The sequence below is a fragment of the Electrona antarctica genome (assembly GCF_951216825.1).
Source record: "Electrona antarctica genome assembly, chromosome: 4".
Taxonomy (NCBI): Eukaryota; Metazoa; Chordata; class Actinopteri; order Myctophiformes; family Myctophidae; genus Electrona; species Electrona antarctica.
The window spans coordinates 58089595-58112070 of record NC_136809.1 but is presented as its reverse complement, the minus strand read 5'-3'; the positions used below and the strand labels follow the sequence as shown (position 1 = coordinate 58112070).

The 22476-nt window shown below is 42.6% G+C and overlaps 1 protein-coding gene across 1 annotated transcript in view; it reads right to left on the bottom strand.

The window, feature by feature from the left end:
• LOC306921383 (contactin-associated protein-like 2) overlaps positions 1 to 22476 on the bottom strand; it is a gene marked incomplete at both ends in the record, with an annotated part of 178455 nt that overhangs the window by 136241 nt on the left and 19738 nt on the right. The window contains one exon of the mRNA XM_079498492.1: positions 8971 to 9164. Within this exon, the coding sequence (XP_079354618.1) occupies positions 8971 to 9164 (194 nt within the window). The remainder of the gene's footprint in view (positions 1 to 8970; positions 9165 to 22476) is intronic.

Sequence of the window (22476 nt, the reverse complement as noted above, 5' to 3'; positions counted from 1 at the left end):
TGATTTATTTGCTTTTTAATGTTTTACCTCTTATTGTTGATGTATCTCTACTTGTTTTATTTGCATTTCATTGTTTTACCTTGTTGTACAGCACTTTGTAACACTGTTTTGAAAAGTGCTCTATAAATAAAATGTACTTACTTACTTACTTACTAATTTTGTGTTTATCGAATCCTACTTCGGCACAGATAATCAATGTGTTGAACCAAACCGGCATAACGGATATCGGAAAACCACTCTATAAGTTATAGAATAGTTTTGGCGGGAGGTGTTCCGCTGGATATAGTAATCAGCGTTTGGTTTCTATTAATAAATATGCACTGTATAAACTTCAATAATTCTTAGTGCTATAACTATGGGAGTGATGGCCAATTGTCAGAGAGCCTTTCACCCCAAAGCAGGCATTGCTAACAGGAAGGTGTGAAATGTGACACCTCCGTCTCCCTCTCAGGTGAAAGAGAATGTCAGTGCTTATAACTATTGTGTGTACCAATAATTGTCTACTAAAACTCCTCAAGTTATCAATTATCCATTGAATGTATGATTATTGTAATGTAGCAGTAATGTCATGGGTTGAACTTATAGTCTTGGAGTAGTCAGACAAAGGGCTGTGAGGGAGTTGAAATCTCTTTCCTCACGAACTGCCATAAAGGAAGCAGGCCAGAGAGGCACAGCGGGGGTGCTCTGATAAGAGCTTCTACTAGCCAGCATGCTTCTCAAAGACAGCCTAGCACATGTAGTGGTAATACTTCCTGGTCTTTTAACCAATAGTAAGGTTGGCACAGGAAAGGCTGTTACCATGTGCTCAGCAGCCAATGATGGTTAGCTGGTTTAAGCCCTGCCCGCAGGGTAGGTCCCACTAAACAGAGGTTTTTAAAAGGCCTTGCGATGACTCTAGTAAGTCAGATTCTGTAACCATCAACCAAGAATCCATACCTCTCCAAACGGAGAAGAGAGAGATCCGGATGGGGAACTGGTAATTACTGTTTATACTCTGCCTGCTATCTCTGTTTAATACAAATGATTAGAACGTATTATGGGAATGTAACAATGTATATTCTTGTGTTTCTATATCTATTTCAGGTTTAAAATCTATGCCACTATGCCATTATGCCAACGCATAAACAAGCCATACCTGACACTAACATCTGTCCATTAAGACTACTTATAATTGGTTATGATGGACACTTTTCACTGTCTTTAATAGCTCAATTAATCTGTTACCATACTTATCTAAAACCAGGCAGTCTGTGCAGATAAGCCATTTATAGATGTGTTAACTAAATGTTGTTTGTTGAAACCGATGAATTAATAATAAAGTTTATAAAATACACTCTGTAGTCCTAAAGTATGTTGGCGTGAATATTAGCTACGCGCTCTTCCGATTTCTCAATTAGGTGTCTTCAACCTATAGTATAATGTGACAACCACAGAGTGCTAGAAAGATGTACAGTGCATATGTGACAAATTTGACTGAGGGACTGTATTGAATTTTTTAAGTTTTTTATGTCATATGAAAGCAGGGAATCATAGCTTCAAATTGACATATTGGTTGTTCAGTTTGACCCACCAGTTATTTTGGAGATATGGCTTATAGAGTAATGTCTTGCAGAAAACAGTGAGTTGAGAAAACAGGCTTGAAAGGTTCACTTCTGTGGTCTCTAACATTACACCTAGCTACATTTCTAAGCATTTATTTCACATGTCCATTTTAGCTCTGACACTTATTTCAGACATGCTCTACTATGTGAAGAGTCTGCCTGTGCTATTAACTCATTTTGGAAAAATACAAAATAAAAAAAAAGTTTTTCTCTGGTGAAAAGCTGGAATTTGCGCGATGGCAGGCTCTCAGTCAAATCTGGTCACATATGTGTGTGCACATGTGCGTGATGTGTGTGTGTGCATATTTGTGTGCACATGTGCGTGATGTGTGTGTGCATACCCTGCCTTTCTTTTTTTCTCAGTACCATGATGAGTTTTCTCTTCCTTGTTTACTCCCTCGTTCAATCTCTCCTGCCCTGTGGCTGCATGCTTTCATTTCCTTTGTGTGTGTGTGTGTGTGTGTGTGTGTGTGTGTGTGTGTGTGTGTGTGTGTGTGTGTGTGTGTGTGTGTGTGTGTGTGTGTGTGCGTGCGTGCGTGCGTGCGTGCGTGCGTGCGTGTTCATGGCTGCATGTGTCTGAATGTGTTTGCCAGAATGAAGTGGAAGTTTAACCCATAAGAACCGAGGTCGACTCTTGATGATATGTATTTGGCCGCAGAACCCCATCTCAAAACATTGTGGTTAAAATCTAACGTGAGATGCTTTCGTAGGTTGAATGGGTTAATCTCCAAGAAGCTGTGATCTCCAGATATTTAGAAACAACAACAAGCTAATGTAATTTCACACTTGACTGAATCCCTTGTTAACCGTGCGTTGTGTGTTTTCTGTGTTCATATTTATTCATTGTGTTTTGATAAACAGCAGGTAATTATTAATAGAGTTATACAACTCACCGAAGAGCTGATTAGAAGACTGTTCAGATTAATTAAAACATGGTTTCATTCTAGCATACTCAGGTGGAGTATGCTAGATTGATTGACTCAGTATGACTGACTCAGTTTGATATTGCGCTATAGTACCGTCTATCAGTGTCTCTAGGTCAACCACTTCCGGTTAATCTCCTAGACTCTAGGAGATAAACCGGAAGTGGTTGGTCCGTCAGTAAAAAAGGTTCCTCCCCTTGTTGCCTTCAACGATAGCTGAAATCATAACACCCTTTTATTCTCGGATTCTAATCCCAGATTCCGATTATAATCAAAACAAGATTTAAGACCTACTAGGTATAAGTATGTCTAAAATCATATTTACAAAACGTTTCAGATGGGGGGAAAAAAACAGATGATTTGAATCGAATATTTAGGAAAAGCCATGGAAGGGGAACTTTCTCATAACTTCATGGGCAAAGAAAATCCACTTCAAAATCTCAAAATCGGTCAGATTGACTGCTTAGACATGCTAGTGTTAAGGCACATGAATGGACAGAGACTGAAACAATGGTAGCAGTCAATGTGTTTTAAATGCAGACAAGAACTCTCCATGATGCACAGAAACTAGAATGAGTCCCTTTCTATCTCTTCTAGTTCTTATCTTTAATGGTATAGCCTATGTGAGCTGCCATGAAAGAGGATGCTGTTTATGAAGTCTTATTTGTAATGGTATGAGCTGCCATGAAAGAGGATGATGTTTATGAAGTCTTATTTGTAATGGTATGAGCTGCCATGAAAGAGGATGATGTTTATGAAGTCTTATCTTTAATGGTATATTAGCTGGCATGAAAGAGGATGATGTTTAATAATAATAATAAATAATAATACATTTTATTTATAACGCGCCTTTCAGGGCACTCAAGGTCACCGTACAACAGGTTAAAACAGGTTATACAAACACAGTTAAAAGCCATATGCCTGCCTAAATAGGTGGGTTTTGAGGTGAGTTTGGAAAATGGTGATATAGTCCATGTTTCTAATATCATGGGGAAGGGAGTTCCAGACTCCAGAGGTGGGGGGCAGAGCATCAGGGGGGAGGGAGTTCCAGAGGTGAGGGGCAGAGCGGCTGAAGGCTCTTGACCCCATGGTGGACAGACGGGCTGGGAGAACTTTCAGAGTGATGGAGGAGGCAGACCTAAGAGACCGGGTGGGAATGTTGACATGGACAAGGTCAGACAGGTATGGGGGGGGGGGGGGGGGGGGGAGGTTATGAATGGCTTTGAATGTATGGAGGAGGATCTTGTAGTGTATTTGATGGGAAGCCAGTGGAGTTTGTGTTTATGAAGTCTTTTTGAGGAGTCTGCGTCAGAATTGATCTCAGACGAGGCTGAAACATTCATTTACAGAGATAGGATGAAGAGCTACATACACATCAATTACTTCCTCTGTGCTTCCTCTCTCCCTCTGTTCCTCTGTCCTTCTTACTTCCTCTGTTCATTTAATTTAAACTTTCGGATTGTGTTGTACGACGTTGTGTAGTCAGTTAACACCAACAGCAATCAGCGCAGCGATAGCCTGGACGTCCGTTAAACAGGCTTCTTGTGTGTGTCTGTGAATTTGAATTGTTGGATCGGCTGTAAGAGCTGGTGAAGAAAAAATATTCATGTCCGCTTCTCCCTCAAGAACTACTTCTGGCATGCCTTGATCTGCTGGGCGCTGGAACTCATATCAGTGCTGATTTTGTCCACTAATACTATGACGAAAAATGTTTGTCGACTACCTTTTTTCACTGACAAACCTAAATGGAAACTAAATGAAAACTATAAGCTATGATGATTAAAACTAAGACTAAATATATTGACAATTTTGTCAACCAATAAAAACTAGACTAAAATGTTATAGGAAGGGACTAGTGGACAAGAGATCCAAGTCATTTTACACTTGGTTGCACTGCGTGAAAAGAGGAGTTAACGGGCTATTGGCACTGTATTTTGCCCGTAAACCTCAAGTTTAGCGGGCATATACAGTTAATATACGGTAATATACAGGTGTGATGGTACAATTCGAGAATTGTAGAAGTTAGATGTCAGAATCATGTTGTTGGAAAGTTTAACGGGAGTTTCCTGTAATATACACATCCGTATTCCATACTTTTTTGCACAGTGTTGCAGGCTGATTGCTGAAAATAGCAGATCTGCTATTTTCAGCATGTGTAAAATCAGCCATTACGACTTGCGAAAATACATTTTAGTCGACTAAATCAACTGCAGATTTAGTCGACTAAAACTAGACTAAAACTAAAATCTAAACAGGCTGGAACAGAGCCTTCCTCTCTCTGTCGTGCGTGCGTGCGTGCGTGCGTGCGTGCGTGCGTGCGTGCGTGCGTGCGTGCGTGCGCGTGCGTGCGTGCGCGTGCGTGCGTGCGTGCGTGCGCGCGTGCCTGCGTGCGTGCCTGAGTGCAAAGTGTCTTATAAACAAACAATTGGATGCTGGCAGCTTTGGAGTTTTAAATGTCATCAGATCAACAGTCATAGGCAAGGCAGCAGCAGTGAGTAAAGGAACATGCATCAACGTGATGATGATTGCATCCACCTGTTGAACTCCCCGCATCTGCATATTTATTATTTATGACAACAGGGAGAAAAACAAATGTGTGCAGTGGGCTCGTTATAGCGTAGCGGAGGTTATTGATGTCATCCACTCAGCGTCAATACTCTATCGCCCACCCTGCCGTGCATTTGTTTACACAAGCAATAGTTTGGATCACAGCGGCGATACATCACCAACCAAACACCCACACACAGTTCTAGTCCAAAAAAACGACGTGAATGTAATAGTTGTCCAAACGCAACCCGAGAGATTAACACATTTAGGACTGAGACCAGATTTCTGAAAAACCTTGTGCTTCCATATCAGTGGTTCTCAAACTTTTTCTCAAACGACTCCAAACGACTCCACTTTTTCTCAAACGACTTCAAATATTATGTATTTGGCTGCCGACCCCCCTCTCCCAGAAGCAAAGATATGAGTTAAAAACGTTTTGCTGTGAAATAATATGGATTCCAAGAATTGCACACATTTTCACAACTTTTCAAAAATAGCAGATCGGCCTATATCTGCTATTTTTCAACAGCTATACGTTTAAAACAATGGTTTAAGATGGTTAAAAGCTAATGATGGCACAGCTGCATTCCAGTCCTTAATGGCTTAATGTGCTTTGGAATATTTTTTTGCAGAAATATTAAAAGCAATAAATCAGGGGGTAATGGTGGCGGAGGCCAAAACGCTGTTCAATAAATAATAAGAGCAGGACAATTATGCTGCAGCAGCACAAAAACAACCGCTTACGTTGGCTTCCACATTAGGCCTACACATAAAAGATTCATATTTATCATCGGAATCGGCTAGCAGCCCCCGTTGGCCCGACAAATTATCGCCGCGTCTTACATCTTAAGACGCTCCATTTGTTTCCATCTGACATCTAACTAATCTAATAATCACAATAACATCTAATAATCACCACATTCCCCATTATATTTCTGACATCTAACTTCTATACAGACCACCAGACAGCATGATTCTAACATCTAACTTCTACAGACCACCAGCCAACATGATTCTGACATCTAACTTCTACAGACCACCAGACAACATGATACTGACATCTAACTTCTACAGACCACCAGACAGCATGATCTAACTTCTACAGACCACCAGACAGCATGATCTAACTTCTACAGACCACCAGACAGCATGATCTAACTTCTACAGACCACCAGACAACATGATTCTGACATCTAACTTCTACAGACCAGACAAGATGATTCTGACATCTAACTTCTACAGACCACCAGACAGCATGATACTGACATATAACTTCTACAGACCACCAGACAGCATGATTCTGACATCTAACTTCTACAGACCACCAGACAACATGATTCTGACATCTAACTTCTACAGACCACCAGACAGCATGATTCTGACATCTAACTTCTACAGACCACCAGACAGCATGATACTGACATCTAACTTCTACAGACCACCAGACAACATGATTCTGACATCTAACTTCTATACAGACCAGACAACATGATTCTGACATCTAACTTCTACAGACCACCAGACAACATGATTCTGACATCTAACTTCTACAGACCAGACAACATGATTCTGACATCTAACTTCTACAGACCAGACAACATGATTCTGACATCTAACTTCTACAGACCAGACAACATGATTCTGACATCTAACTTCTACAGACCACCAGACAGCATGATACTGACATCAAACTTCTACAGACCACCAGACAGCATGATTCTGACATCTAACTTCTACAGACCAGACAACATGATTCTGACATCTAACTTCTACAGACCAGACAACATGATTCTGACATCTAACTTCTATACAGACCAGACAACATGATTCTGACATCTAACTTCTACAGACCACCAGACAGCATGATTCTGACATCTAACTTCAACAGACCACCAGACAGCATGATTCTGATATCTAACTTCTACAGACCACCAGACAGTATGATTCTGACATCTAACTTCTACAGACCACCAGACAGCATGATTCTGACATCTAACTTCTACAGACCACCAGACAGCATGATTCTGATATCTAACTTCTACAGACCACCAGACAGCATGATTCTGACATCTAACTTCTACAGACCACCAGACAGCATGATTCTGATATCTAACTTCTACAGACCACCAGACAGCATGATTCTGACATCTAACTTCTACAGACGACCAGATAGCATGATACTGACATCTAACTTCTACAGACCACCAGACAACATGATTCTGACATCTAACTTCTACAGACCAGACAACATGATTCTGACATCTAACTTCTACAGACCAGACAACATGATTCTGACATCTAACTTCTACAGACCAGACAACATGATTCTGACATCTAACTTCTACAGACCACCAGACAGCATGATACTGACATCTAACTTCTACAGACCACCAGACAGCATGATTCTGACATCTAACTTCTACAGACCAGACAACATGATTCTGACATCTAACTTCTACAGACCAGACAACATGATTCTGACATCTAACTTCTATACAGACCAGACAACATGATTCTGACATCTAACTTCTACAGACCACCAGACAGCATGATTCTGACATCTAACTTCAACAGACCACCAGACAGCATGATTCTGATATCTAACTTCTACAGACCACCAGACAGTATGATTCTGACATCTAACTTCTACAGACCACCAGACAGCATGATTCTGACATCTAACTTCTACAGACCACCAGACAGCATGATTCTGACATCTAACTTCTACAGACCACCAGACAACATGATTCTGACATCTAACTTCTACAGACGACCAGATAGCATGATACTGACATCTAACTTCTACAGACCACCAGACAGCATGATTCTGACATCTAACTTCTACAGACCACCAGACAGCATGATTCTGATATCTAACTTCTACAGACCACCAGACAGCATGATTCTGACATCTAACTTCTACAGACCACCAGACAGCATGATTCTGATATCTAACTTCTACAGACCACCAGACAGCATGATTCTGATATCTAACTTCTACAGACCACCAGACAGCATGATTCTGACATCTAACTTCTACAGACCAGACAACAGTAAACGTCTGTTTTATTTAGTAGGATTATATGAAGGAATACGTCTGTCAGATTGGATGGATTGATACAGGGTGGCTGGGTCTCTATAGCATTTGATTGAGTGATAGTATAATTGATACACCGAATTAACACAGATTATAGAGAACTTTGAATTATAACAGTCGCTTGAGATTTAGCCACTTATGGCTTTGCAAAACTAGAGTACCAAACAAATGTGATAATGATAATGTCTTATCGCTACATGGTGAGTCTTGGTAAGTGAAGGGTACCTGCACATAGCACCCGTAATTAACATAACTAGACCTGTGCCTGTCCGCCACCGGCCTACTTTGGAACGATGCAAGTTGGGAACCTAGTATGCAATACGCGTTGTCATAGCACCAGTTTTAACCCTCTGTCTGTGTCCCTTTTGTGCCCATAGATATCTCTGTATCTGTCTTCCCATGTGTCTGAAGAGCGCATACAGACTGTGAAAAGTGGACTGTTTAAGTAATCAAATGGCAGGTGTGGGATTGCCATGGCAATCAATTGGCTGAGACAGAGGCTGGGAATTCTACAGGTGAGGGGACTTAGGCTCATTAGGTCCAATGGCAGAGTGGCAGAGATCCGACTGACTCAAGGCCAGGCACTGCACTCCCTGTGGTGGTGTGGAATGCACGTGTAAAATTTGAAGTCGGTGTGGCGAACGGTTCTTGAGTTATGTGGATTACAGACGTGCACGCACGCACACACGGACGGACGGACGGACGGACGGACGGACGGGAACCCCTTTTGGTGTTTTAAGCTTATATTTTAGCTATTGAAAAATAGCAGATCTACAAGCTCATAGCGAGTCGTCTGACTCACCCAGATGTTGCCGTCCTGGTAGTAGGGTTTCCAGTTCCGTCCCGTGTCACTGTGAAGGAGGCGGTACCGCGTGGTCCAATCAGAGCTGCTGTAGCGGCCCTGCGTCGCGACGGCGCTCACCTGCTTCCTGGAGCCCAAATCCACCTGGAGCCACTGGTAAAGATCCGTGTCCAGAGGAGACCAGCCGCCTGCACCTGTCACACAACACAATAGTTAGTGTTGAGGACAACATCCGGCTCGAAGGACCATTACAACAACACAACGATCAGTGTTCAGAGAGACCATCCGGCTCGAAGGACCATAATAATGACACAATGATTTCATTTCATTTCATTTCATTTCATTTTATATTTATTTATTTCAGTTATAGTTTTACATGATTATATTAATTTCACTTTGTACTTATTTTTCACATATTCCATACCAGAAAAGAAAAGGAGCAGGAAGAAGATAAATCTTTTCAGATCAGTGTTGAGGAGACCATCCGGCTCAAAGGACCATTACAACAAACAACGGTCAGTGTTGAGGAGATCATCCGTATCAAAGGACCATTACAACAACACAACGACCAGTGTCCAGAGGAGACCACCAGCCACTAGGGTTGTAGGCTCGCATAGCCAGACAACTATTCCACAATCTCCGAATGCTACTCTATATAGAGTCTGGAACTACAACTCCCGGAATCCGAGTAAGGAAGCTGCCACTTCGGTTCACGAAAATATATTTTAAAATATATTTACATTTATTTATTTTATTTCGATTTCTGTTAAGCAGCAAGCTGTATTTGCTTAGAGGATTTTGATTTATATTAAAATAATACATTTGCGCCACTTTAAAGACAAAATGGAAGTAGGGAGCAGTCTTCACTTCCGCCTTATCGCTTGCTCATGATCAGAGCTTCTGTTCTCCAGACTGTATGACGGAAGTATTTGAGAATTGTGAGAGGCAACAGTCTGGCAACGTGAGACTACTAGGGTTGGGACGATAATCACTATTACCGTTTATCATGATTAAAAAACGCTCACTATATTCATATCACATATATTTTAATTGACCGTACAATTCTAATCCAGTCCTGGGCGCTACATTCCCTATCCCAACATGGGGAGAGCCCCGAACTGAGCTCATGCTTCCTTCAAAGCTTGAGGACCTGACAGGATTAGTACTCAATATTGTATTAAAAAACGTATGTATTTACATTTAATATCTGTACATGAATAAGTAGGTCAGAGCGATTTATTGTCGGTATCAGCTAATAATACGAGTTCAAACCCATGACCGCGTGGTCGAAAATAATAATGTGTGATGTCTGTGGTTCAGATGAGGCAGAGATGTGTTAAGCAAATAAGTGAATGATAGACTAGAAAATGATCTGAGCTGCAGAGAGATAGTATTGATGTATAGAGGCAGTGAGAAGATGAGAAAAAGGGGAGGAGAGGAGAGACAGGGATGAGAGTGGTGGGTTGTAGAGGCCTTGAGAAGATGAGAAACAGGGAAGGAGAGGAGAGGGACAGCCAAAGAAAGAGGAAATCAAATCCTACTATAAATGTGCCACGTCTGTGTGTGTGTGTATGTGTGTGTGTGTGTGTGTGTGTGTGTGTGTGTGTGTGTGTGTGTGTGTGTGTGTGTGTGTGTGTGTGTGTGTGTGTGTGTGTATTCCCCCAACCCTGTGCAGGGGTACGCAGACGACGTGGTCGTATGTTCCCGACACGAGGGAGTAATACAAGACATGCTTTCCAGGACTGACTCCTTCTTAGAGTGGTCTGGACTACAGGTGAAACAATCTAAATGTGCTGTCTTTTATGAGAGGAGGAGCGGAGGTAATCGCTGGTACCATGCCAAATCAGACAAAATCCCATCATTCACAATAAACAATGTACCAATCAGAGTCTTTGCACGCCACAAAACTTACAGCTACCTCGGACACAAATGTAATGTCGCCGGGGAGTGGACAGCGCAAGTGGACGAGATTGCGGCAGATTACACGGCCAGGCTAGACCTGATAAACTCCTCTCCTCTCCCACTGGTTATGAAGCTGGAAGCGATTGGGCAGGTCGCCCTGTCCAAAATACAACATCTATTTTCCAATGTTCATATACCAAAGAAGGTACTGTATGACTTAAACAACAAAACTGTACAGCGAGTGAGAGAATGGTTTGGCCTGAGTACACACACAACCCGTGACTTCATATTCCACAGTAAACGGGAGGGAGGGCTCGGGGTACCGGACATTGAATGGACATATATATCCACAAGCCTTTCCCACCTATTAAACATGCTTAACAGTGACGATCGGGCAGTCAGAGAGCTCGCCAGAGCCTCGCTAATTCTCGATCTGGAGCGACGCAAGGTCCCCAAAACAAGAGACCCCCCCAGCTGCCTCGGGTTCAAGAAGAAGCCCAGTGGTAAATTGGATACCAACGCAACTGGTTTCCGTGTATACTCTGACTGGCCTGATCTGAACGATCTGTGTAACTGGACTGGTGTCTCTTTGGAGTGGAAAGGAGCGGACAACGAGACGGTGCACGTCTCTGAATCCGTGATCACTGACCTGTCAATCAACGCTCGCGCAACAGTAAGCCGCGACGACGGAACAGCAAGCACGCTCCCTAACAACGGCGCGCGTGCGCATCTTCTAGCGCTCAGAGAGCAGCGTAGAAAACGGCGCTGGACAGGACTACGGCTGCAAGGGAAGCTTGCGTGCCTCCAATCAGCTGATCACTCTGTGTCCCACTCAATTCTAAAAAACGCAGCGATTGATGAGGACATTCTCATCTTCACAGTAAAGGCACGCCTCCAAGTGCTGCCAACCAAACTGAATCTATCCATCTGGTATCCCAATAATCATGACCCTCACTGTCTACACCATGGACAGCATCAGACCATAGAGTCTATGTCTCATATATTAAACGGCTGTAATATTTACAAAGGACTGTATATAGCCAGGCATGACAGAATTGTGAACATTATTGCCAAAGATGTGTCACCTATGTTTAATTCCTCTGCTGTGTTTCACAAAAATTCCTGTGTGAAACCAGAAATGTTTCAATGCAATGAACAGCAGCGAGGTTTTCCTATTGGAAGTTGGCTGTGCTTTTGATTCAAGTTTAGAGGAAGCTTTCCTTACTAAACAAGTAAAATATCAACCATTAGTACAGGCCATTATACAACTGGGATATACGTGTCAGCTCATTGTTTTTATATTTGGCAGCCTGGGCCATGTCCACAGGCTAGTGGTCAGAGGCTTGAGGATTATAGGGCTGTCCAAGTGTAAGGCAAAGCAGCTTGCAACATACTGTTCAATCTCCTCCATTATAGGCAGTCGGTCTATTTGGAGGAGAAGGTGCTTTCTGTACCCATGATTTACTTTCGGTGTTGGTAATATGACACTGAAGTGACCAATGTTGGCTGTGATTAAGTTCATGTGTTGCCTATATTCTGTAGCCTGGTATCCAGCCTGCTTCGCTACGTTCGGCGGATTTTTTTTTCTCTCTTCGCTTATCAGTCTGGAAAGCCTCCCATTGGGAGGTTTTGCAGAACTACACTAGAACTACATATGTTACGTAGTCAACGTCGTTGCTGATTGGATGTTGTTCCAACGAATGAGAGTAGCGTTAGGCAACCTACGTCATCAGCCAGCGCCACCCTCCATGCTTTGCTATGCTATGCTTTGCGCTTTGCTATGACGTCTCACTGGTGCTTTGTCCCGCCCCGCACCACAGACCAATCAGAAGCCACGTTAGGTTTCGAAGCTTTTGGCATGTCCCGCCTCCCTTGGAGATAGGAGGCTTTCCAGACTGATAAGCGAAGAGAGAAAAAAAAATCCGCCGAACGTAGCGAAGCAGGCTGGATACCAGGCTATATATTCTGTACATTTAGGGCTTGTTTGGACTCAAAGCACATGATGTTTCGAGTGCGTGGGATATCAGAAGCAACTGAAAATATTTGTGCCCTTGATACTGTATTTTATAAATGTGGACTCAAATAAAGAAATTGAAATGTGTGTGTGTGTACGGTTGTAATGCACGTAACTCGAGTTTGCCCCACCGACTCCCCCACAGGGAGTGCAGTGCCCGGTATCGAGTCGGTCCGACCCACGGTTCTCCAGAACCACCACAAAAGGCTCTGGTCAGGCTCTGCCAGTGGGCCTAATCAACCTAAATCCCCTCACCTGTGCAATTTCCAGCTTCTGCCTCAGCCAATTGATTGCCATGGCAACCCCACACCTGCCAATTGATTACTTAACCAGTCCACTTTTCACAGTCAGTTTGCACTCTTCATGAACCAAAGGCAGACAGAGAAAAACAGAGATCTCCATGTGGGACACAGACAGACAGTTAAAATGGGTGCTATGAAAAGTTGACAACGGGTATTATTAGGTTCCCAAGTTGCATCGTTCCCAAGTAGGCCGGTAGCTGATGGGCACGTACAAGTCTAGTAACGACAGATTGAGAATGACAGATATGCAGGTGACGAAAGGCCTGGGGACGAGGGTGCTGGTGGCTGAGGCTGCAAAGCATTCTGAAACATATATACGCATGTACGCACGCGCGCACATGTGCACATTCCAGTCAGAGTCATTCTTTCCACTCAGACGTGGGTAATGTCAGATAGGAAGAGCTGGATCACTGGAAACGTCAATAAAAAAACACCGTAAAGAATTTACACCGAGAATATGTTCCCCCAAGGAGGTACTACCACTCAGCCTGTGTCTTGGGGAAGGTCATGTTTATCCATGGAGGATGGACCCGGACTGGACTCACTAATGACATCTACAAATTGGACACCACCACAATGGTCTGGTCTTTAATCAACACCAGAGGAACTCCACCTCCTGCTTCAGCATGGCACTCTGTCACCATCATCGGGCCAAAGATGTTTGTATTTGGGGGCTTGGGCTTGGAGAGGGGTCAGTACTACAACGCCATCAGAGTGTTTGACACAAAGACAGACCAATGGATGAGCACACCTTCTGCACATCCTCTTCCAGAAAGACGCTATGATCATTCAGCCTTTACCTACAATGGAAAGCTGTACATATTTGGTGGTAACCACAACCAGCTTTTAAATGATATGTGGAAATTCAATCCAGGAACCTTCTCCTGGAAGAAGGTCGAGCCCAAGGGGAAAGGTGTTACGATGAGTAGGGATGAGGACCCAAATGCAGGCGACAGGAGGCAGAACAGGTAAACTTAGGAATATTTATTAATACAACTCAGGAACTTCCATACAAGGGCAAAAGGCAGGCAAATCTCTGGAAACATATAATACAAGAACTCACGCAACAGGGAACTACGAAACAAAAAGGACAGAATGCAAACACAGGACTTAAATAGACACAGGATAACAGGGCACAGGTGGAACCAAAATACAATCAACACTAGGATAGGCTGGGGGACTAAAAGGACACAGGTGGAAACACTGACAAAATACAAAGGGTTAGACAAGGTAACTAACAGTAACTAGGAAGACAGGAAACACTAGGAACAATACTACAAAATAAGAAACACAAAACCAGGGCAACAACAGAGTAACAGAAAACCAAAACCAAAGAGAAACAGTCAGGAACACATATACACAAATACTAATGCTGGGCCGTTATCGGCGTTAACGTGTTGCGTTAACGCGAGACTCTTATCGCGCGATAAGAAAAATATTCGTCGTTAATCTATTCTCAAAGTTGGGTCTGGGAGCTGGGTCTCTGTAACTGCGAGTGTAGCCTTAGCCTACTTCAAATGGAACCAAAGGACCCCTTTCTAAAAAATAAGCGGACCCCCGCAGAGGTCGCCGCGATAGTCTGCGTGGGGGTCCGCGATGGTCTGCGTGGGGGTCCGCGCCTCCGCGGTAGTCTGTGTGGTCTGTGCGGTAGCATCAGATGCCATCATCCATGCATCACAACCAAAACAAACTCTAGGTCCAGACTAGCTTTTGACGGTTGCCACATTTCGTGACTGAGAGAGAAACAAGCAACCAGGTCAATGAAAATGTTAACAAGTCAGAAAATGTTAACAAGTCAGAAAATAAGTTTAAAATTAGCAAATATAGTGCTGACTGTCAAACATCATTGTCCAATGTTGTTTTAGAGCAGTGGTTCTCAAACATTTTCATCTCAGAGACCACCAATATTTTAAAGAAACTTTACAGATAAACAAGTCCAAAGTAGCTTATAATGACTAGACTTGGCAACACTGTGAACACTTCCACAAACTCACAATATGAAATATAAGGTATTATTAGGCTAGTTGTATTGTTAATATCCATAATTAGGGCACCTTCATGGTCTAATGGGCCACCTGGCCTGAGAAACGCATTCTCAAGGACTTACTTCTGGATATTGTAGCGCACACATATTTTGAATGACTTTGGCAGACTTCAAATGAGGCAAAAGGCCCACATAGGATGAAGAATATGTGTGTTGCATGGTGGGAGATCGTGTCATCCTCTTTGGAGCAGACAACAGACCAGGTGACCTGTTTTTCTTAGACTTCAGTCCTAGCCTCAAGACATTATGTAAGCTAACAGTTATTCAGTACGGTCTGATCCAGTCTGAACTCCCACACAACATCAGGTGGGAACTGGCAGCCATGACTAGCAACAGCAGCTGAGACAATAAATATAGTCCTCTAAATAAAAACTAAAACTGAACAAAAACAGTGAGCCCACTAAAATAAAAAAATAACAATAATTTCACAGAGATGTGTCAAGTTCAGCTCCTGTCTTGGCTGCTTTGTTAACAGAAGCTATGTTTAGCTCGCTGCATAGCCACATACATACACGTGTGGTGAGAGCAGAAGAGTTGAAAAATAGTTGCTTCTCAAGGACATACAGAGCCAGGATGGACGTCAAACTGAAGCTGCCTTCTTTTACTGTGGCTGAACTCATAGACATAGAAAGGTAGACGGCTCTGGGGCGTCTGTACTCAAGAGAGGGCAAGATTCCGCCACAGTGTCACAGAGCGGACTTTCAGAGGCAATGTAAGAGTTTGTTTTCGCATGCCAATGAAGCTTCTTTGGATTGAATTCCCGGAAAAGACGTGCTGTGATTGGCCAGTAGTCACTTTGAGTGACAGCGACACAGCATGCTTTCCACACTTTTGACGCACTTCCGCCTTCACGTCGATACACGTTGGAGCGGCCAATGAGCTCGCTCCAATGAACGCTCCAATGAAATATAATCTTTTGAGGGGCGCTAGCCCCTCCTATATCCAGCTTTTAGCATGTTCACAAACTGTCCTACACAAACATTAAATTCTCATTGACAATGAATGGACAATTTTACGTCATAGTGTCTGAGCAAATAGGCATAGTGTCTATTTTACGTCATGATGATGTTCGATGATAAGAGCGCCCCTCACTTCACACAGGTGTGATTTGTATTATCTATGAAGTAGACTAGAGCCAAATTCCAATACCCAAAATCTCGGCAACTCGATCACTCCCACTCGATCACTCAGGGTCATTCCAGCTTGACCCGGAAATGGTTAACGTTCCGATTGTTAAAGTGCTCCATCGAGGAGGAGAGTGGAGTCGAGTGGAGGAGCCGAGTGGGCTCTCCGAGACCGCATAGAGCGAGTGTACATCAGGTGCAGGCTCTCCAGTGACATAAGTCCGCCTCCTCCACATGTGGCACAGAAAACACGGCTTGAAACCCGATACTATGCACCCCCCACCCCCCATCCACTAGCTGCCGGCCGCTGTGGCTGATGAGACGCTGTCGCTGACCCAACACACACGTGCACACACACACGCACACACATTAAACTAAAAAGCTTTGCTGAGACACATTTTCGCTGAATTAATAGAGCTTCAGAATGATACAGTAGCCTATAGCCTATGTGAAAGTGAAAGGACCACAACAAGCCACTGGCTTTATTGCGTTGTGTGATATAAGCATAATAAAAGTAGGCTATATTGTGCGCACCTCAAAAGCTATAGTTAATTTCTCTCTGTGCATGCCTGAATGCACAGACTGCTATGAATGACGTTGACAAAAATGTATTTATTTATATGTGGACTGAACTGAACTGAATATGTAAGTCAGAGAGACTACCTATAATTCCTGTTATAGTGTCCGTTATTTGCAAAGACCGTCGGAGGAGGGACTGTCCGAGGAGGGGGGTTATTTATACGAGCAAAAAGGAACGCGGGCTGCGGGCAGGTCAGGAATTCCCTTCACATTCACAATCATATAATATAAAAGTGTGCGCATCCTGGCGCTTATTCACTATTTCAGGAATAAATAGCCTTGTTGCACAATACATACACATTGGCCTCGGTTACATGCACAAAAATGAATTGTCTATTCTGTAGACTGTACGGCTCTGGGTTCAGAGTTCCAGTGATCCAGCTGTGTGACACTGTATTGTTCCACCACTTTTGCTTTGGCAATGTAAACGTATGTTTTCCCATGCCAATAAAGCCCTTTGAATTGAATTTAATTGATTCACGTCATAAGTGATCGCGGAATGTGCCGTCGCTTTGAAATGACAGCGGAGTACATTCCGATTCTAGAGGCAAATCCACTCCACCACTCTGTCCTCGCATCGAATCCTCTCCTCCTCCACTCCTCCTCGCTGGGGGCGGAGCCGATGAGCGAGTGGAGGACGCGAGGGGAGTGAGCGAGTGTGAAAGTTGCGGTATTGGAATTTGGCTTAGAGGAAGTAGAGGAGGAAGTGTAGAACAGGAAGAGAGAGAGAGAGAGAGAGAGAGAGAGAGAGACAGACAGACAGACAGACAGACAGACAGACAGACAGACAGACAGACAGACAGACAGACAGACAGACAGACAGACAGACAGACAGACAGACAGACAGACAGACGAAAAGGTGACAGAGATAAGAGGACAGGATGACGATCACTGGCAGGTGAGCTCTGAGGTCACTGAAGAGATGGGTAGGGTGCGTGCGTGCGTGCGTGCGTGCGTGCGTGTTAGAGAGAGAGAGAGAGAGTGGGGTGTGAGGTCAGAGGAAATGAACAAGGGAAGAGGTGAAAAGAAGAAAAAAAGACAAAGGAAGGTAGGAGACGAGGAGAGGTGAGAGGAGAGATGGCAGATGGAATGAGAGGAGAGGTCAAAAGGTCAATCTTCAACCACTTATCCGTAGTCGGGTCGCGGGGGCAACAGCTCCACCAGAGAGCTCCAGTACCTTCCTCCTGGGGGGATCCCAGTTTGGAGATGTAATCCTTGTAGCCCTAGGGGCTTGGCCCAAAGCCCCTAAAAAGCCCCCTAAAAATGGAAAAAAGACCAATAATAATAATAATAATAAATAAATACAAGTATAATAAAGTGATTGTTTTACAAGTAGTACACAAATTAAATGTAGCAAAATGTTATTTTTCTACAACTCATCAACAATCAATGAAAAGCACATCCCTCCAGGAGAAACATGATGACCATGACACCAGTGATTTGATCAACATCCCATTAACTCATTTGGCACAGAGATCGCCGTTGGACGCCTATTTTGATATCGATTGATTACGGTTCACAGCGGTGCTGTAAAAAAAGACCAAAACAAGGAAAAAAGAGGAAATTAAAATCCCGCTGGCTTATGCCGTCTATGGGGACACAGTTTATAGAATCGTGATATCTCGGATTCTTATTTTTGGGTCAAAACAAGCTTGATTCGTGCCTCATTTCTCTAAACGATATGATCCTCGGTTACAAAATGTACAGTGTTGGGTGTATTAAATGACAATCGCGGGACATGTTACATAGCGGATTTTCACTTCCTGACTCGCAGTTTCCGAGTGAAACGGCTTTCAGAATAAGATCCTTTACCTATATTAAATGACTGGATGGTGCCCTGAGCCACCACCAGATGGCACTGTTGGCGGTAATGAGTTTAAACCGGGAAAATGTCATTTTTGATTAGTAACCACTTTAACCTTCATTTTATGCTTTGGCTATTCAAAAATAGCAGATCTACAAGCTCACATCGCATCAGTTTGTGTCGTGCTATGAGCTTATAGTAAGGGCATTTTATCAGGTATTTGACCAATCTGGGAACTAAATCGTTACCAAGACATTTCTTCACCAATGTGTTTCTAAAGGTGTCTAATAACATTAGTTTTGCACAAAAAACCCTCCTTGGGCTAAATTAGGCCATACCCACTTGACCAAATGTGCTGACCTCATCACGTTTGTGAGGCCGTTTTCCTCCCAAGGAGTGTTTTTTGTGCAAAACTAATGCTTGGAATGGATTCAGAATCATGAAAACCCCCTAGTTTCATATGTCACATGCTACTTAAAGAATGATGAAATTTGGACTTTTTTGCCTTATATAGGATGTTAAGGGTATATTATGCATATTATGCTAATAACTCAATTTCCCACGAGAGTTGAATTTCAAACTTTTAGTACATGTTATTAGACACCTTTAGAAACACATTGGTGAAGAAATTTCTTGGTAACGATTTAGTTCCCAGATTTTCATAGATTTCTCTTACTATTATAGATCTGCTAACTCAAATCAGTGTTGCTTCTGGAGGTCCCTGGAAAACAAATAAAGTAACTAAGTACATTTATATAGTGAAACTTTGAGGTATCTGTAGTTCGATTATTTCTGATTTCCAGTAGCCTACTTTTACTTCTGCTCCACTCAGAGGTAAATATTGTATTTACTTTGTAGATTTTGATTACTATTACAAAACATATCCAAAACAACTTCAGTCCTATATATACAGTACACTTTAGCCATTTGAAAATAGCCAATCTACAAGCTCACGTCGCGGCACATGTCGCTCACACATTGTGAGCTTCTGACTGTGTAGATCTGCTATTTTCTAAAGATCAAAATGAGACATTCTGCATGATGAGTACTTTTACTTTTGGTACTTTAACTACATTTTTTATGCCAATGCTTTTGTATCAAGAACATTTTGAATTCCGTACTACACTGCAATTGTGATACCTTTACTTTACTTACTTCATTATTGATCTTTGTATGATCTCCCCCCCACCTCCACCTTCTCATCTTCTCCTCCCTCTGTCTGTGACAGTCCTCTCTCTCTCTCTCTCTCTCTCTCTCTGTCGATTTCTTCTCGCCTGTCTCTTTCTCGTTCCATCAACGCTCACCTCTCTCGCCCCCCACGTGGGACCTCCATTATGTCAAGAGCACTTTTTTCCCTCACCTGCCAATTTTCCATCGACCTCTCCTCTCACCTGTGTATTCTCTGCTCTCTTCTCATGTCGCCATATATGCACACTTATACTGTACGGCTTAAAGGACCTATCCTATAACATAAAATTCAACTTTTTCAATTTCTTTTGTGTTTTTGGGGCTCCCATATGTGTTTTCTATCCCCACAAATAACCAATTTTGAACAATCAGGCTTTCATATGATATGGGTGCTTTAATATAAATTGCTCTCAGGAACAGCTCAACTGATTTTGTCCTCATCGTGATGTCATCAATGTCACCCTACACCCTACCCTGTATAATTCCTCCTCTTCTTCAATCTTCCAAATTTGCATTTCCACTTTGTTTACAATGTCCACCATTGTTGATTTTCCAAGCTGGCATGGAATGGAAACAAGCCTGGTTTTATCTAGAATCAGTATTATAATGACTCAAATATTAATTTATCTGCATATCAGCACCCCCACCGCCTCAGGACATTGTGGTACTGCAGCTAAAACTGCTTTCAAAGTCCAGAAATAAATGACAAGGACTGGTTATATCAGAGCGGTGATTGAGGCTCAAACCATTAGAAATAACTTTGAGGGACATAGACAATATGATATTAAATATTAAAAGCAGTTTTAAAATGCATGTTATTTGCGCTTTAAGGCAAAAACATATAGTCTAGCGATATACTTAGGCTACTATCTATATCGATAGTCATTGGATTGGAATTATCTGTTGACATAAAAATGTTTAACCACTGACATACAGGTATATGTAAAAAAATAATATGAATATTTTTTAGAGGATATATTTATTCTTATCTGCCTCCGTACTCATTTCCTGTCAATGATGAAACACCGGGTGTTGCGGACTTGGAGGAAACATACATATACACATATACAATCGCAAACTTACATCCTATGATGCGGTCCCGATTATATTGAAGCGCAGAAATGGCTAGGCTATATATCTGCAGTTTTCCAGCAAGGCACACTGTTGAGACAGACTAGTAGGTCCTAAATATTTAAAAAGAAAGGAAATGATAAAAATGCTATTAATTCACATTCAGCTATTTTAAAAGCGAAGCTCAAGTGTCAAATGCATGCACGTTACATGAACCAGTGCCCTAAACAAGCATTAAAACGTCCATAGACATGGCTGCCTTATATAATTTTAAAAGCCATGCATTCGGGGGGGCACAGAGCACGTCTTCTTCGTAAGGATATTCCATTTTGGACGGGAACCCCCTTTGGTGTTTTAAGCATTATGTTATAGTCTAGCTATTGAAAAATAGCAGATCTGCAATTTTTTTGAAAAATCCTGAAAATGTGGCGCAAATGTTTGAATATATATTATTTCAGAGCGAACGTTTTTAACTCAAATCTTTGCTTCTGTGGGGTCCTTGGAACAACATATTTTGAGATTGGGGTTTGCGGCCAATTACATGTAATTCTGGGGGGGGGGGGGGGTCCTTGACAGGACATAGTTTGAGAACCACTGATAGGCCTATACAGAAAACCTATTGTCTTCTGAAAACATGATTTAGAAGACATTTGTAGAATCTCTTCTCAGGTCTAAATGGGTTGAACACACATCAATAGTGTTGACGTGAATGGACTGCTACTGCCAGCTCTGCTGCTCCCTGTATTAATGTGAAGCTCCACTGAGATAAGACTCATCGATTATGTGACAACTATCCCTGTTGTAAGTGCTGTTTGTCAACTTTCAAACAAATCATTGACAAACTCACTGATGCACCCATTCTGTGGTTGTAGGCTTACGCAGGCATACAGAATTCCAATGTCCACAGGTAGAACTCATTTTGCTTTGCTTTAATAGAAATAGGCCCTCATTTATCAACCGTGCGTACGCCAAAATATGGGCGTACGCCGAAATTGCAACTTTCGGCATTTATCATTTGCGCCAAAGCATGAATTTGAACTTGTGCCAAGACAAAAATCACGTCTGGTCGGGAGCTGTCGTACGCTTTGTCCTCACCTGTTTTTCTGTCGTAGAACAGCGGAGCAGCATTGTTTGACCAGCTGAGAGGCTGTCACAGGCATCGAAACATATGTATTCACTCCTAAAATGTTTATATAAAACTATAGGTATGGGCTACATATAAAAAAGAAGAAAAGGAATACATCAACGATGTGTCTTTGTGTCATATGAAATTGGTAGGAGATTTCCAACTTTACAAGCAATTAAAAACAATGTTGCAAGTTAGATGTGTAAGCCATTTAAACAGTGTTTTGCATGATGAGCGCATACATGCGAGGATTTGGGCTGTCTGTGCTGAAATATTTCCATGACGGGACCAGAGCCTTCTCTGGATGGGACGAGCTGCGGAGAGTCCCAACATGGGTAGCCTACTGTAGCCT